At 46.4% G+C, this 16885-nt stretch overlaps 1 protein-coding gene across 2 annotated transcripts in view; it reads right to left on the bottom strand.

Annotated features, from left to right (window-relative positions):
• Window positions 1-16327, bottom strand: part of TPD52 (tumor protein D52) — a 41700-nt gene extending 25373 nt beyond the window's left edge. The window contains exon 1 of one of the 2 annotated variants that reach the window (XM_031050616.2): window positions 16238-16327. In XM_031050616.2, the coding sequence (XP_030906476.1) occupies window positions 16238-16259 (22 nt within the window). In that variant the 5' untranslated portion in view covers window positions 16260-16327. Of the gene's footprint in view, window positions 1-11488; window positions 11576-16237 lie in introns of those variants that run through there. The other variant, XM_034062750.1, reaches the window with a different exon arrangement.
• Window positions 16328-16885: the final 558 nt, after the last annotated feature.

Raw genomic sequence — 16885 nt, 5'->3', positions numbered from 1 at the left:
GCTGGTGAGGTGTTGTATTCTCTCCACTTGTTATTGGCTTTATCATTATTATTTGTAGTAGTAGTAGCAGTAGTGATTTATGTTATACCTTGGTTATTAAACTGTTCTCATCTCAATCTGTGGGGGCTACATTCTTTGGATTCTCCTCCCCAGCTCTCTGGGAGTTGGGGGAGCAAGGGGGGGGGGGGTGAGTTAATGAGCTGCATGGCTGGTTTTAAACCATGACACTCTGCTACAAGACATCTGTTCAGCATTTCTAAGGCTTTTGCTAGGCTGAAATTCTTGGCTTATGGCAAAGTTTTGTGTCTCAAACAGTGGTCAAAGCAGTCATGCTTGTCAGCTCCAGCAATAAGAGGAGAAAACTGTTTCAAACCTATGGGAAGAGTCCAAGGGGACACAGTAGCCAGCACCCCAGAACCAGTGATGAGGTAGGGCATTGCACTGACTTTGGAGAAGTCAGGCCAAACTCTATAAATACAGAGGAACATCTCCAAGTGAGACTAACAGAGACAAAATCCTGCCAGGTAGATTTTAGAGGAAGGTATTGTAGTTATTTGACTTATCCCAGTTAAGTGCTGCTTATCCCAGTTAAGTGCCATTCTCCAGAGACTTTGATCCATGGAAAGAGACTCAACCTGTCAAAAAAAGCTGGAGAAGCAGCCCTGAGCTGCAGCCAGACGACACCTGGAAAAGCTGAGGAAGAAAAGTCTGTAGCAGAACAGAATTGTTTCAGACAAAGTTTTAGTATGGAACCTTACAGTCTAATTAAAAGCTTTACTTGAGTGAGTTCAAGCAGAACAACTCCCAGCCTCCTTCAGAAAAGTCTGCCCTACTTTTAAAGCAAAGCTCCCTCTTTCAACACTGCATCCCAGAGCTTCCATTTCTGAAAAGCAGCTCCAGAAAAGCCCAAAATTCACACTCCACAATTATCAGGCCCCACCATGAAAACAATACTGAAGGTTTGTCCTGTAAGTCAGTCCCCTTTATACAAAGACATTTTGCTTACAAGATAAATGAGTGAGCAACTTCTTGGGCCTGATACATGATTCCAGACCTTTACCCCCAGAAGCAGCTCTTGGCAAATATGTTTTAGAAAGCCGTCCATTTCTCCCTGACAATCCCACTTCCGCAGAGGGAAGTGAATGTATGCTTCTGCAGCAGGAAGAGTTCACTCTTGTATACAAAGAAAAGCTTGAAGTAGACAAATTAGCTATCAGTGTCACTCTGCTAAAGCTACCTTACAGCAGAAGGCTCTCCTCCTCTTGCCCTTTAATCAATTGATTAAACAGAGCCCAAGAAAACTAGACTGAAGTCTTTGAGTACCCTTCTCAGACTCCTCAATTTATTCTTCACCCACTCCAGTACAGCTTCCTGTAGTCCACCAGCAACTCTCCCTAGTGTTTACTCTTAAAGCTGGCACAAGCACTTCCGAACATGTATCAGTCCCACTACAGATGTTAGCTTCCCCTTCAAAAGCACTATGAGAGTCAATTCTGTGTTTGGGACTTAGTAATTCTTAGCAATGCTGCACAAGTTGCCCAGAAATAGTCAGAGCACAGCAATCTGCAGGTGGGCTCCCACAAAGGATGCACACAGCACCAACCAGAAGAGAATTATCAGAAGCATGGTTAATTTTACCATCAGAAGACATCAAAGTATGGAAAGCTCCATTTTCTCAAAACAGCCTTCTCCTGTTGACATAATTCAACTCCAAACATCCCTAGCACTAGGGGAGGAAACAGCTAGCTGGCTGTGCTCTCCTAAAATCCCACCCAATTTTACAAATGCAGGCAGTGCTCATTCAGCTTCACCTCTGGCCACCTCACTGCAGATTTGATGGGACTTAATGGAAGCACCACTTTGAATTCCATTGTTACACATATCCACACTGCTCAGTGGCAGCCTTTATATGGAAGCTTGGCAATCAACCTTTTACCAGATTGTTTGGATGCCTTACTAGGTTTTTTCCTGCTTAATCCCCTCATTGAGCTTCCCTGCCCTCCTCTAGGGTCACAGCATCAGCTGGCTTAAAACAGATCCAAACAACACATCAGAAGTCAATTGAAGGTACTTGATGCTAGCCTGGAGACATTTCAAGTAAGCTACAAACGTGAACAAGAGCCCAAGCTTCTAACTTATTCTTTTCATCTTCAAACCCTTGAACTTCTTGCAACTTGGGAGAGAATTACATCCCTCTGATAAGTGCACATTAAAATGTGGAAATTAATTTGAAAACTTACAGCTGAATCTTGCCCTTGTTATACACACTCTTATCAAACAGGGAACTATGCACAAGGTCCTGGGACACAGCTACTTTTAAGTGGTCCCTCCTCCTGAAACGTCCCACAAACATTTCTAATTTCTCAAGTCTCACAGCTCCTTGCAGTCACATCATGTTCTTGGAAACTGCAGAGCTGTGAAAACGTACATTTCTTTGCCTGAATTTCCACACACAAGCTAGTGGTTGTATGCTTAAGCTGCACCCCTGCTGCAGTCTGGTTACTTATTCAGTTATCAATAACAAAAGATAAGCTCTTTGCTTAATAATTCAATGTGATAGCAACCACCAGGTTGATACTCTCCTTCTCAGGCCTTGACTGACCTTTAAGGTTTAGACTGGTGCTGTCAAACAAGTGTAATTGTGTAACGCAAAGGATGGTTTCTCCATACAAGCAACTGCAAGTAGCAAGCTGCATAGAAATCCTATTAACATTTTTGCTTTTGGCTTATCTGAGAACATCATGTGAAATGTCCATGAAACTGTAAAACCCTGCCTAGCCAGCAGAAGTACTGCACTAGTTCAACAAGCATGCAATCATATGTGACCCAGGAATCTCCTGGGTCATAAAAACATGCTCCTGATCGCCTTTCCCCAACTGGTCAAATCACACCTTTAGACTAGCAATGCTTTCTGCCACACACCCTCCAGAGAACCAGCCTGTCCGTGAGGCACTTAAAAGCTGACAACAGACCTTGAGTCAGTTACATAGCTTACCCAAGCAGATGAGCTCATACCCAAGACAAGCCCACATTATTCATCTATGTTTCTCACCCACTTCAGAATTTTGGTGAGGGCACCTAAGCTTAGGAAAATAAGACCCAACACTGGAGTGCTAATGGCACACCAACAGATTGCTGGTATGAAGTACTCTCAGCAGTTCACTAACACAGAGTAAGTTGTATTGTTTTCTCTGCAGCACCAAACAAGATAGCTTTCGTATTCCTCCACAATCCAGCATTTTATCAATCACCCACCCAACCATGTAGTCCTTGAAGTGTTCTATTCCAGGTGAAGTTTGGCTGCTACTTGCCCATACAGAGCATACTCAGCTGTGCAGCACCAATTCCTGCAGTGCTTTCAGGCAGATTTGGAGCAATGGCTGCCACTAGCAACAGGACCTTGAACCACATTCTGCCAGGGCTGCAAATTGGTTCAACTCAAGATACAGGGCCTGAATATTTCTGCACTGCTTTTAATTTCATTTGAGAGATAAGAGGGAGAATCCTGCAACCACACACACAATGAACAAGAGCAATTCACTAATAAACCAACTGCACTGATGGGTTTATTTTTCCCTTACATAATGCAGATAATGCATCTACCTTTGAAGTATTACGACCGCTGAAGTTCCCATTATATTAATAAATACTCCAAGATTTTATCTGATTGATATGTCCTTGACTAACTTTTAATGCTGCTTGAGCTGAGTAAATCCTGTTAAGAGACACTTGGTCCTACTCTCAAGTCAGACTGGAACAGTAAATTAAATGCAACTGTTAGCCTGGAGAGATACTGCTGTCACACAAATCAACAGACAGTCATAAAACACTAATCATTCCAGGAGCATAGAAAAAAGAAAAGGGTCAAGAGAGTTTGTTCAGAGATGATTCCCCCCAAAAGAGATAAAGCTTTTACTGATTTCCAGGTCTTAGAAGAACCTGAACATACCTTCTTCCATCAGATCAGACTTTGGACAAGAGAGATCACTTTTCACCTCTGGGTCACATTACAAGCAATCTGTATTTGCTTTTTTACAACCTACCATAAAAGTATTATTCTCTCACGATTTCCAAACAGTATTCTCATATTTAAGCATTATGTAGTTGTGTCCCAGTCCATTCCACATGAAGGTAAGTTTTCCTAAACATCAACATGCTTGGGTAAACTGATCTCTAGGCTTCTCAATTCTATTGCACAGCAAAGTAAGCAGAGCATGTTAAACCACTTATTCTACTGAAGTATGAGAGTGGACAAACTTGGAAAGACATAGCTAGATGAACACAAACTCAGGCAGACAGTTTGCCTGATTCTAGTACATCCAACATGATGGAAACTACAGGAGGAGGGAAGTGCAGTCGGTTTGAAGATCATATCTCTAAAGAAACTGAGATTCAGCTCTAAAAGTTGGGGGGAAGAAGGGAAAGGGGTTTTGTTAGGTTTATGTGGTTTTGGTTATTTTGGGTTTTGTTGTTGTTGTTTTTTTTTTAAGAAAGCACACGTCCACTGCTTTCAGTGAACAGCTGGCCCAGAACTGTATTCACTGTTTCTACAAGCTGCCTTCTTACAGTGTTTGACCTGGAACTGAACATCACTGCAAACCATAAGAATAAAGCCTTGCATTACTAAGTGATGCCTAAGTTTAGTAATGTTTCCTATTGCACAAGCTAACCCAGCACACATCCCATTTCACAACTATAAACATCAGACAACCAAAAAATACATATATCTGCAGCCACCCTAAGTACTGATCATACTCCAGTCTGAGTTTTATGGATCAGTTCTTTTTAATGGATTAGCCTGGTAAACTTTTCAGACTTTATGCTCAAGGACTGGTCTAGTTTATACCCAGCAAATTACTGTTACATCAGGTTGGACACATCACAGCTCACCCATCAGCACAAAAACTGCTCAAAATAATTCAGAGCTTAAATAGGCATAAATAATGCAATCACCACTCTTCATGCTGCTTTGCCAGATAGAAGCTTGATTGAAGAAGGGGAAGTCCAAGCACTGACTTGCATACTGCTGTCAATCCCCAAGTGCACACTTCAGCTAGGGAGCTATATGGCACTGTTATTAAGAAGCCCTCAGACATGCTGCTGCCACCACCTTGCATGAAGAGGAAACAGGCCTTCTCAAGTGACATTGCCTTGGAAAACGCAGACTACAGAAGTCTAGTTACTTCACTTGATACTTGCTTTGTCCTCAACTTCGCAAAGAGCTTAAAAAGTCTTCTCAGCTCCTCCTGACAATTCACAGAGGTCTTCCTTTGACTTACTATTCTGTATTTTTACTTTCTCGAAAGATGCTTTTTGTATAGGAAGGTACTTTTCACTGGGGATAGAAGTATGTTTCTGTCATTCACTAAGGTGAAGTTTGTTCTTGAATTGTAAGTAAGAAACAAAAGCATGTTAAAGATTTCATGAACCAATGTGCTAGAATGGAGTTAAAAATAACTGTAAATTTATCCCAGTAAAGCTCTTCCCTTTACATTTCCTGAAAAAAAACACTCCCTTGATACTGCTGGAAGCACTTAACAGGTTGATCTACAGATGCTACTGACACTTGAGTTGCCTTCTTTCTCATACTATCTCCAAAACCCCACCATGCCAAAAACCCTTCTCAGTGACAGGCACATAAGCCAACCAAAACTGTTCAGCTTCAGAGCGTTAATTCCAACTGTTTCACATGCTACTGTTCAGAAATGTGCAGGAACAAATTCTCCCTGCTCACCCCTGCTCCTGTCAACCACAGCACTCATGTTCACCTGCAATCCACACAGAAAGGTATCAAACCAGGACACCCCAAATACTCTTTAAGGGTTTGCAAGTTTCCCAGTTATAGATTCAGACAGTATTTGTGACTTATAGAATAGCTTGGGTTGCAAGGGACCTCTAAAGGTCATCTAGCCCATCCCCCTGCAATGAGCAGAGATGTTTCCAGAGACAGGGCATCTGCCACCTCTCTCACCAACCTATTCCAGTGCCTTACCACCCTCATTGTAAAAACTGTCTTCCTTGTATCTGGTCTCAATCTACCGTCCTTCAGTTTAAAACCATCACTCCCAGTCCTGTCACAAGAGGCCCTGCTAAAGAGTCTCTCCCCCTCCTTCTTACAAATCCCCTTTAAGTATTGGAAGGCTGCAATAAGATCTCCCAAGAGCCTGCTCTTCTCCAGGCTGAACAAGCCCAACTCTCAGCCTTTCCTCAAGGGAGAGGTGCTCTAGCCCTCTGAGCATTTCTGTGGCCTCCTCTGGACCGTTTCCAGCAGGTCCATGTCTTTGCTGTACTGAGGGCTCAAGAGCGGGATGCAGGACTGCAGGTGAGGTCTCACCAGAGCAGAGTAGAGCGGCAGGATCACCTCCTCCTCCCTTCTGGTCACACTCTCAGGATATGGCTGGCTTTCTGAGCTGCAAGCACACGCTGCCGGCTCATATCCAGCTTTTCATCCACCATTACCCCAAGTCATTCTCTGTAGGGCTGCTCTCAATCCATTCATCCCCCAGCCTGTACTGATACCGGGGGTTACCCTGACCCACAGCAATTTTCCAGAACAAATTCCACACTTAACAGTGTGCACAACTTACATCTCAGAAGCTGGTGTTTTAATCAACACACCCAGGCAGGTGCATTAGGAAAAAGGCTCACCTACCATTCCAGCTATGCTCTAAGAGCACCAATTACCTTTCCTGCAGGACTGCTGGACTGTTAAAACCAAATCTTCACAACCATGATTCGTGGGGAAACATACTGAACAAGTACCCCCATACACATGCCACCAAAGCCAAGAAATGCTTCTTTACAGCAGTGCTCTGTACTATCTGACCAGCCCAGCCAGCAGGCAGTTGTGCGACCCTGCACACAGCAGCAGCGTCCTGCAGCCTATGCAGCATCTCTCTGGCAGATGTCACATGCCTGGTGATCTTCTGGTTTTCTCTCAATAGGAAACACAACTGAACAAGTTTGTACTGAACAGCAGCACTGGTGGTTGCTGAAATTGAGTAATAAAGGATGCACTTGCAGTAGACGCATTTCTCTGAACAAATTAACTGTTGGATACAATGCAGTCCAAAACTGAATACTCCCCCTAACACAGAATACTCAGATTCCTCAAAAGAAGAATACAGTTCACTGAGTATTTATGATTACCATTTAGCCACTGCATATTAGTTTTCCAAAGAAGTTTACTACTACTTACTATCCACACTGGTTCTGCTAGACTGAGTAGTACTAACACTTTTTAGCATGGCACTGAACCCAGAAAGGACCATTACTTAGACTGACCTGCAGCCCTGGCAGAGCATCAGGATGGAACAAATACCGGTAGGGAAGATAGCATGCAAGGGTCAAAACATGGCCTGAGACCTGGGAGAAGTAGGGAGCAGGACCCACACTGTGTTCAGTCTTGCTCTGTAACATCAGGAATAGGCAACCACTTGGCAAGGCACAACCCCAGCTTACCATTTCAGACACATCACCCAGCCTTCTTCAGATGTCCAGACAGTCATGTCTTCAGGATCCTCACTGCAGTAACTTCTGCTCCCTGACCCTTCACTTGATTCCAGAGGTGGTGATAGCCCACATGGTAATGCTCTAATTACAGTGGGTAGACCCATCCCTTGCTCAAGGGCCCATACACTACCTACCTGGAGCGCTGTAGCTGTATGGCACCCAAAAAGTCTTTCTAAGCAGGGGACATAAAGAGCTGTCACAACCCAGAGGACAAGAAGCTAAAACAAATACCTGCCAGGTAGGCATCAGAGTGGTTCTGGGAGAAGAGAAAGAGGGAAAACTCACTGCAGGTCCATCCTTTTACTCAAGCTCAAATCACCTCCAAAAAATTTTTGGAGCACAACAGCGCAAGTGGCTTGTGAAGGAGATGAAACGCAGCATAAATGGTGCTTTCAGGAGCTCATGTCTCCAAGCAAAGCACACTGCAGTAAAATGGCCTGTTTTCCTTCTGCCAAGTCAGGGACATCTGGCAACAGGAAAGACAATATTGAAACCGGGCTCCTTCCCCAGCTGGTTCACTAGGCTGGTGCTATCCCTAATGCTCCTCATCCGTGAAGGCCCACTGACTGCTCAGCAGGCTTCTCCAGGGGCTGCCTAGCACAGATCTGAGTGGTGCTATGGAAAACAGTATGCAGCAGCCTGCAATCCACTCACACACACTGAAGCCTGTCTGTGTTCAGGCATAAAGCTAAGCTTTGCAAACAGCAATCAAAGAGTACTGAATAGTCAGCCGCTTAGTTATAAACCACAGTTGATTTGGGCACTTCTGCTCTGCCTTCAGTCTTACTCCTTAAGACTCCTCAGATGTAGGCAAAATACTTGTGAGCTGTGCTGAAGGGATGTGTCTTCTACAGAGCAATACATTGACTAGTGAGCAAGACACATTTCAGCCAGTGAGATGTGCCCATTTAATACCCCCAACCTTTCTTTTGGGTTGGAAGTACTGGTTCCTGCTTACAGGACAGCTTATTTAAAGATACTTACAGGAAAGTCCTTGTATAGCTCCAGTCCCAGGAGCCTTTGTGAGAAAAATCAGGGGACATATCAAGACTCAAACTACACTGCAGAGACGGCAGGGAACCAGAAGATCCAAATTTAGATAAATGGCCTTCTTCAAAGGCAGCCCTCCCTTTCAGGTGCTGCAGATTCCCAGCAGAGTATTCCCAGTGTCTGGACTGCTGTAGAGCACTGCAATGAACATTAGACAGCAATGACTCAAAAAGAAGCATCAGAGGGGTTTCTTTTAAATTCTGCCATCCCAATAAAGTTAATCAAGAGTTTCTAATGCCATAATGTGACATTGCTTAAGCCGAGAACAGCTGAGGAGAGAGGGATGACTTGGATTACTTTTTGCTCATCACAGGACTTCTGCTAGTAGTTTACTTTAGAAACAAGTAAAAAAAAGCAAAACAGACATGAGCAACATCCCCAGTGCTGACAACTGAAGCATACTGTTTGCCATGCTAAAGAGCAGCTGAGAAGCATTACTTACAAAACTTCTTTTTCAAAGTTTTTGATGTTTTTCCTCATAACCTAAGATCACTGTCAAGCATGGGCTCTGATCCTGGCAAAGCACCTTATTGAAAACAGCAACTCCAACGCAGGTCACCTCCCTTGGCACATCTTTCAGTCCTGCTCAGGGGGCTCTGATGAAACTCCACTCTCCTCTAGCTGCTACAGAGAAGAAAGCAAAACAAGAAAAAAACTCTGCTTTTCTGCCTCTGCTGGCTTCTCCCACCACCCCCAGGAAGCTGCAGCTGCCCACCAGCCTCTCTGTTACCCCACAACACAATATTGCCACTGCTAGAAACAGGCCATAAGCTTTAAAAGAAGTCTGCAAGGCCTCAGGACTAGAGGCTTGTCAGGCTTGCTCTGTCTAAACTCTTCCTGATTAGCCTGCAGCTTTATTTGGTGTACCTCAGAAAGTAGAGATGGCATGTGACAGTAGAGACATGCAATAGGTAAGCAGTGGGGCACAGGGTTGACATTGGAGACCCCATGGCTGTAGGAAAGTCATCAATCACCAAAAGAAATCTGCAGCTGGACAAAACTATTTTAAAGGTAACAAACAGAGCAAAGAAATAATATCTAACATACATTCTTTATAGAATAGATTTGGACGTAACACAGAGCTTGCAGAGCAATGAAAGAAAGAGCAAGCATGTAAAAAACAAACATGACAGAAGGACCCCAGTGGATACTACAGTGAGGAAGGAGCAGCCATCAATATCCTATTGCTTCAGCAAAGGAGTCACAATGCTTACAATGTGCTATAATATCCTTGCCACCACCCAGTCTCGGATACTACCAGTCTCAAAAACCAGTGGAAAGATGAAAATAATACCAGGAAGAGGTGTAGAAAGTAAGTAATAATAAAGGTAATGTTGTATGCACCAAGACTTCATCTGCATAGTCTTTTTCTGTAATAAGATCTAATCTAATACTCATTCTTGAATTAGATCATTAAAATTTCAACTGAACTATAATGTTTTGCTTTTAGATATATAAATAGATACACACACACAAAGCATGCTTCCTGTCTGCCTATGAAGTTTTTAAGCACAGGACACATTTATTGTGCTGCTGTTAGGCTACAAGCAGGAGAGGGCAGTTCAAAACCTGTCACTCTGAATGTGTGTAGCACAGCATATTCCTACAGACCTCAATTCTGCAGGAACTGCTGAGCACCCATCCCAGGCTCAACCAAGGCAGTGTGTACATTTGCTGGACCACTGACAGTGAGTGTCCGAAGACACTTACTGCTCTGCTCTCACACTCTGCAATGGAGAAGTCAACTTGTGAAACAGGAAAGGTGCTTCTGTCAGTGACAGCATTCAGACCACAACAGCAGCGCTGGTTTCTCGCTAAATAGCATCAATTCACCCTTTCTGTTAGGAGCAAGTAACAGTGTTTTTCCACACACCAGCATTTGCTGGCAGCCAGTGAACTCCCTGCTGTGTCCCCAAACCTCCCTGGGCAAGTGGCTGCAGACTCAGACAGGTGACTGCCACTACTTGTAGCTGCAATAGAACTAAAACCCTTAGAGCTATCTACTCCTCTGCCAGAGGGGTTTTCATAATGGGGCAACCACTTTATCGTCGGTTCACGATACCACTCTGCCAAACCACCAAAGCCAACACACATCTACATATTCTTTCAGCTCCCTTAACCAGGGGCAGAAAGGAAGGAGGAAGAGTAGCAGAAGGAAAGAACAGGAGTGACACTGAACCTTCAGGAGATCCAGATTAGAAAGTTATGGACAACTGGTCTGCTACTGCTGCCTTTTTCCAAAAACGAAGGCTTGTGGTTGAAAGCCTGTCCTCCAGGATGAGGGGTTTGTCTCGAGGCTCCCAGTCTCTCTAATATACCCCAAAATATGAGGGATTCTGAAGATGCTTGCTACCTTTCACAGGAAAGAAAGCCATCCCTCCAGAGTCTTAAATTGAAGCTGACAGTGACAGTTCTGGCTGAACAAGAGCATTTCAATTTAGTGCTTAATCTCACTTAATGCTTGTTTTCCCTTTCAGTCACCCTTTGTTTGACGTTTTTCTGCTTACTCACTGCAGGATATTAAAAGCACAATGGCAAACACCTCCTTTGCTCCATACACCAAATCTCAAATCAGAAGCACCCATATCACAAAGAGGCAACAGCAGGGCCATCAACATCATGATTCTACCTGGATGTGAGCTTCTCCTAAAATCATGAAAAACCCCATATCCATCGGATGTCTGCTGCACAGGTTGAAACAACCAACACTGTTGTTCTTTCCTATTAAACTAAGAATGGAGTTGTTTGGGGTTTTACTTATGTTTTAAAAGCTGGTCAAGAAAACACTGGCTTTCAAGATGACTCCCTGCACTGCATCTGCTGCCATGGAAACATAATTTTTTGAAAGAGACAACCAATATCCTTCACCTGCAGCAATGTCCAGCACCCTCAGCAATCCACAATCCACAGTCCACAAACAACTCACTGATTTCAGGTGGTGAATCTCGACCCTTAACTTCACACAAGGCTTCTCTGTATTGGCTGATGGGTCCCTCCCCATGAAGACTGTCTGGCCATGTTCCTGTTAAAGGAGCAAATGGTTGTGAAGGAAGAGGAAAAGCCTACCCAGCACCCCAGCCTTTACAACACTTGGGACAGCCAAAGGTTTCAGGGTGCACTCACCCAGTGCATGGCAGAAAGCATCAGAAGCCCACTTCCCTTGACACCCAGCTTCCCCCAGGACTATGCTGAGATCTGGCTCATGAAGCAGAAGCTGTTAGTTAAGAGTTACTGCATTTAGCAGCTGTAGAAGATAAGGAAAAAAAGATGCACATACAAGACAAGACAGGAGCAAGAAAATTAATATTAATAGAATTTCCAAGGCAGACTAGGGCAGGATATGGTTACTGCAAGCCCCTGCAGGTGGAATGGGCCATGCTCAGAAGTTTCCACACGCAGCTGAAAGCAGCTCAATAGCACTTGTGCCCAGACCAGCTTTAGGAAAGGTGTTAACATATGGCAGCCAACTTCAGCCATAGAAATCAGCTGTTCCCACTTTCCCCACAGAGCACCCAAATCAGGCAGAGCAAGTCGCCTGCCCAGCCTGCGCCAGTGCAGTAAACTGGAGCCAAGACATAAGGCTTTGTTTTGAGCCAGCAAGTCCAGACATAGCATCCAAGGTCTCCCAATAGGTGGGCATTTGCAGCGGGAAAAGTGGAAGCCCATGGGCTGTTTCACACAGCTTCAAAGTGTAGGAAATTGGAACAAACAGGACTTGCTTCAATTTCATGTCACTGGGATTTTAAAAGCCCCCAGCAGTTACAGCTTGACCTCGATGGAAGATCAAAGGAAGCAGACCCTTAGCCAAGCTCTACCTACCACAAAAGGTCTTAGAGCAGGCTTTAGTTTGGCTGGATGAAGCACTTGAAGTCATGACTGCAGGCAACAGTGCTGGTCTATAGGAAACAGACAAAATATCCACAAGCAGCAGATTCTTTCCACTGCTGAAGAGCAATGCAGGCTCCCTCTTCCACCTCCTCCTGAGGCGGGTGCAAGCATGAACAAGGAGTTCAAATTACCCCTCAATGCCTAAGTGCTGGAGACGGCAGGAACAGCTGACACTGCTCCAGCCTCCCACCCCACGCTGATGCATGGGCAGCTGCTTGTGCATCAGCTGCTTCAGCATCCCCCCAACACAGTGCACCCATCCCCTGCATGTCAGCACCTCATTCCTGCACCAGCTGACAGGGAGGACAGCAATAGCACTAAATAACACATGTAACATCACTTTGTCAAGCCAGGACCCTCAGTCTGAGTCACAACAACAGGATTCCTACACCCTCTCTCCAAGTTTTTCATCCAAGAGAGGGGCAGACTTGCTATTGTTCAAGGGACCTACTGATAGAACTGGTTTGCTATTTTTTTCCTCTTTCATCTTCAAGTTGCTGCTGCAGACAGTCAGCTCAGTGAAACCATTCTTCCTTTGCAGTTCCAACAGCTGTCCACTCGTGTTTACTTAGTGCTTGATTTCACAATTGCATGTTAAGGAAATAAAAAGTTTCTCACCTACAGTACTGCAAGTACACAGTGATAAAAAAAGCAAATAAAGCAGCAGAGAAAGGTGGAGCTTCACCCATTAGGACAATGGGAGAAATCTTGTCCTACAGCCGGCAACAAGACCTTTCCGAACAAAAGGAACACTAAGGTCCATTTTGTCAGTCCAAGAAATGCAAGTCAAGGAAAATGCTCTAGGAAAAGAAAGGCTTATCTACTGTCTCAAGGAATCATGTTCAGTGATTTGGGACACCCAAGTTTCACAAAGCCAAAAGACTTTGAAAGACACCAGGTTACGTAAGCAAAGAGCTGCTGAATAGTAAGAGGAACTTCCTAAACACAACATCAGGGATGCTGTATTTACCCAGGGAACTGTTTGCGCTGTGCTGCACATGTCTATTAGACTGCTTAGCAGCAGTCTCCTCATCCACAGGACACCAGCACATTGTTTCTACTGTTGAGGTGGCTTCATCCTTGTTTTCCCAATGGTGAACTGCACCAGCACTAACAGTGGCAAGACACACAGAGACTCCTTTTGCAAGCAAAACAAGGTACAGGATTTGTTTGGTTCTTTTTTAGGGTGGGGGGAGAGGGACACACTCGTCATCTCAGGAAAATATTTATTATATGCATTTGGCTTGAGCCAACCCTACTGCTTTGGTGCTTGTAATCACAAAGCAAGAGACCCCAAGAATGTGCTGCCCAAGTTTCCCAGAGCAGTTGGAGTGCACCAGGCACCACGTGGAGGCACAGAGCCAGGCCAAACATCCCTCACTGGAAACAATGACATTTCAAGTGAACAGTTGCTCACTGGTTCCCATGCTGCTGATGGCAGGCTAATAACAACTGTTTAAGGATTGTTGCCATATCTGGCTGCTCAAGAGAGAGGGAAGACTCAAACATGTTATACACCTGGATTATCAGCCTTGTACTAGTTTGGCTGCAGTCTTAACTACAATGCATATTTTCTTCCCACCTCCTAACTTTGCTAGCCCAGAAAGCCATCATAGTAACAACAAAAAGTGCAACCTCTGACTCACACTTTTAAACAAATTAATTTCTGGTTAGAGGAGGCAATACAGGATGTTCAAGACAGGCCCAGAGACAGGACCTGGCAGCCTGGATTTTGGGCAAGTACGTGGCTCTGGTATGTAATACCATATCATCAAGCACAATTTCAAACACCAGCACTCCAGTTTCCCAAGAAAATGGGTCTTTGAAGGCTAACTAGCAGGGTATTAGAAGCCATTGATTGAACAAGCACAAGTGTATTGGCCAGTCTGCATTTTCCTGCTGTACCTGCAGGTCTTACCTCAGCCAAAAGAGAAAATAGCATAATCACCTCCAAAAAGAGGGCAGAGAAGGTGTTACACCATGTTTGATCCACAGCAGTCACGTCACACCGGATGCACTGTTCTGATCTACCTCTGCACCTGAGGTGTGGTTCTGAGGTGCAGTTTGGATGAACCTTCTTCATCCAAAGCAGTATTCATACAAAAATGAATTTACCAGCAAAACAAGCCTCTAGAAAGCATCAGCATTGGCACTAAAGCTTTTAAAATGATAGCAGTCTTCTACTCTTCCATTATACATTGTACAAAACCCTACAGTTGCAATAAGGGTGCTTGCCTTTTAATAGGCTCAAACAAAGGGAAAGAACTCCAGGACAAATACTGAAATCTGTGTTAACACAACTGCAGTTACAATTAAAATCTTGATATAACCGACAGTTGTACTGTTTTCTAGCTGAATGGTTCCACTTGTCTGTCCCCAAGAATACGGTTGGGGGGGGGGGAAAGGGTGTTCTTTTTTGTTGTTGTTTAGGGGAGGGGTTGGGTTTGTTTGGGTTATTTGTTTTAATGTATATAAATTGAAGATAAACACACGATTTCAGAATGGCTGAAGGAACCTCCCTGAAGAGGTCTAAACCCCTCCACCAGATTATTTTCTGCTCTTACAAAGATAATCTATATATAGAGAGAAAGGCAAGTTAAACCAGAAGTCATTGCTAATAGCACAAATGTACTACAGCAACCTCAAAACACTTAAAAAAGAGCATGGACAGATGAAGGATGGCGCCTGAACCAGCTCACCTGACAAGAGTCCCAGTGCCTCATGTGCATTCAATATGGGTGCTGCCACAAGTGAACTCTTCCCACCGTCCCGGGCACGCTGAGCGGGCAAATGCTCAGAGCTAGCCCGAGGGCACAAAGGCCCATCAGCCCTACCAGCTTACTCAAACAAAGCAGCTAATTGACCCCGGCCTGCCTTACTTCGGCCGGTGGAAAGCAGCTCGTGTTCAGTTCAGTACTACACCATATAAAAGACTCAAACCGTCACATGGACCAGTAGGATGTATGTAATACACCTCTGCGGGAGAAGCTTTTTTAGCAAGAAACCCTGCTCTGCCCGCAATCAGGTCAGCCCTCATCAAGGCACCAACTACTCTCTTCAGCAGCAGCCCCAGGGGCTTTTCCTCTGTTTTAAATAAACCATTAAGTTTAAGGCAGGCTGTTCCACCCGCGGCAGCCCGCATAGCGCTCCTCCCCAGGCCACAAGCAGCCGGTGAGGGAAGCACCACCGCGCTGGGCAGCCGCGGAGCCGCCCTACTACCGCTGGGGAGCGGAGGACAGCCGCCAACGTGGAGCTGCCGAGCAGCGCCGGGCTGGGGAGAAGGAAGAGAGGATAACCTTGCGAGGCGCGGCAGTTAATCACAAGTTGCACACCTATACCACAGACTTGTTCTACTTCAGGGGACAAGCACAAAGTTTGCTCTCCCCACAGCCCCGGTGGGAAGGCCGGCACTCGCCGCCGCGGCCCGGGGAGCGCTCGGGGTGCCGGCAGCCGCTCCGCCGCTCGGTTCCGCATTTCCCGCGGCAGGCCATGGGACCCCTCCCACGCCGCCCCGGGCCCGGCGGATCCCCTCACGCCCGCCGCGGGAGGCACCTCATGAGGGGACTTCCCCGTCCAACCCGGGGCACGGAGTGGGACACGGGGCAGGGTGAGGTGAGCCGAGCCGGGCCCACCGCGGCCAGGGCAGGGCAAGGCAGTTCCCGGCCGAGCGTGCCGACGGCTGCGAGAGAAGCCGCCGTCGCCCCGCGCAACAGCGGCGCCAGGCACCACCACCCACCGCGTGGGACCGCCTGAGGCGCTGCAACAGTCCCCGCTCCCCCAGCTCTACCTTGGTCCCTCGGGGGCTCCATGACAAGTCCCCGCTCCGTTCCTTGCTCTCCTCGGCTCGGCCGCCGGCTGCTGGTTGGCAGCAGACACCGCCCGGGCTCAAGGGGGGGGGGCCAGCACGTCAGTCAGCGGCGCGCCCCGCCCCGCCCAGGTGAGCTTGGCCCGGTCACCGCCCGCAGCCCGGGCAGGGTGGGTGCTGTCCCGGCAGCCACCGCGGGTCACCTGCAGCACCGGCGGGGCGAGCGCGGAGGGTCCTTGCGGTTCTTGCCCGTAGCGCTGTCCGCCCGGTGCTGGCAGTGCTGGAGATGGACCCGGGCGCATCCCGCCCCGGGCTCTCCATCTGTCCACATGCACCGGCTGAATCTGCCGCCGCCGGACAGCGCCTGGTGCCTGCAGTGCTCCTTGAACCTCTGCGTCCTGGGCAGCTCCTGCGGCCGTGTGCAATCCCTACCGCGACCCTGCACTGGGTGGGTGAGGAAAGAGAACAGGCTGTGCCCGTAATTAACACAAGGAGCCGGAGGAGGCTGCCGAAGCACGAGGGAGGAAATCCAGCAGTGCTGCGGTTCTCCCGTCTATTTTATGCTCATCAGCAAAGCATACACACGCTCACAAATCACACCACGTTACAGAGATTAAACTGTGATTCTAT

Source organism: Melopsittacus undulatus, chromosome 1, assembly GCF_012275295.1.
Source record: "Melopsittacus undulatus isolate bMelUnd1 chromosome 1, bMelUnd1.mat.Z, whole genome shotgun sequence".
Classification (NCBI taxonomy): Eukaryota; Metazoa; Chordata; class Aves; order Psittaciformes; family Psittaculidae; genus Melopsittacus; species Melopsittacus undulatus.
This window is presented reverse-complemented; position numbering and strand designations above follow the sequence as displayed.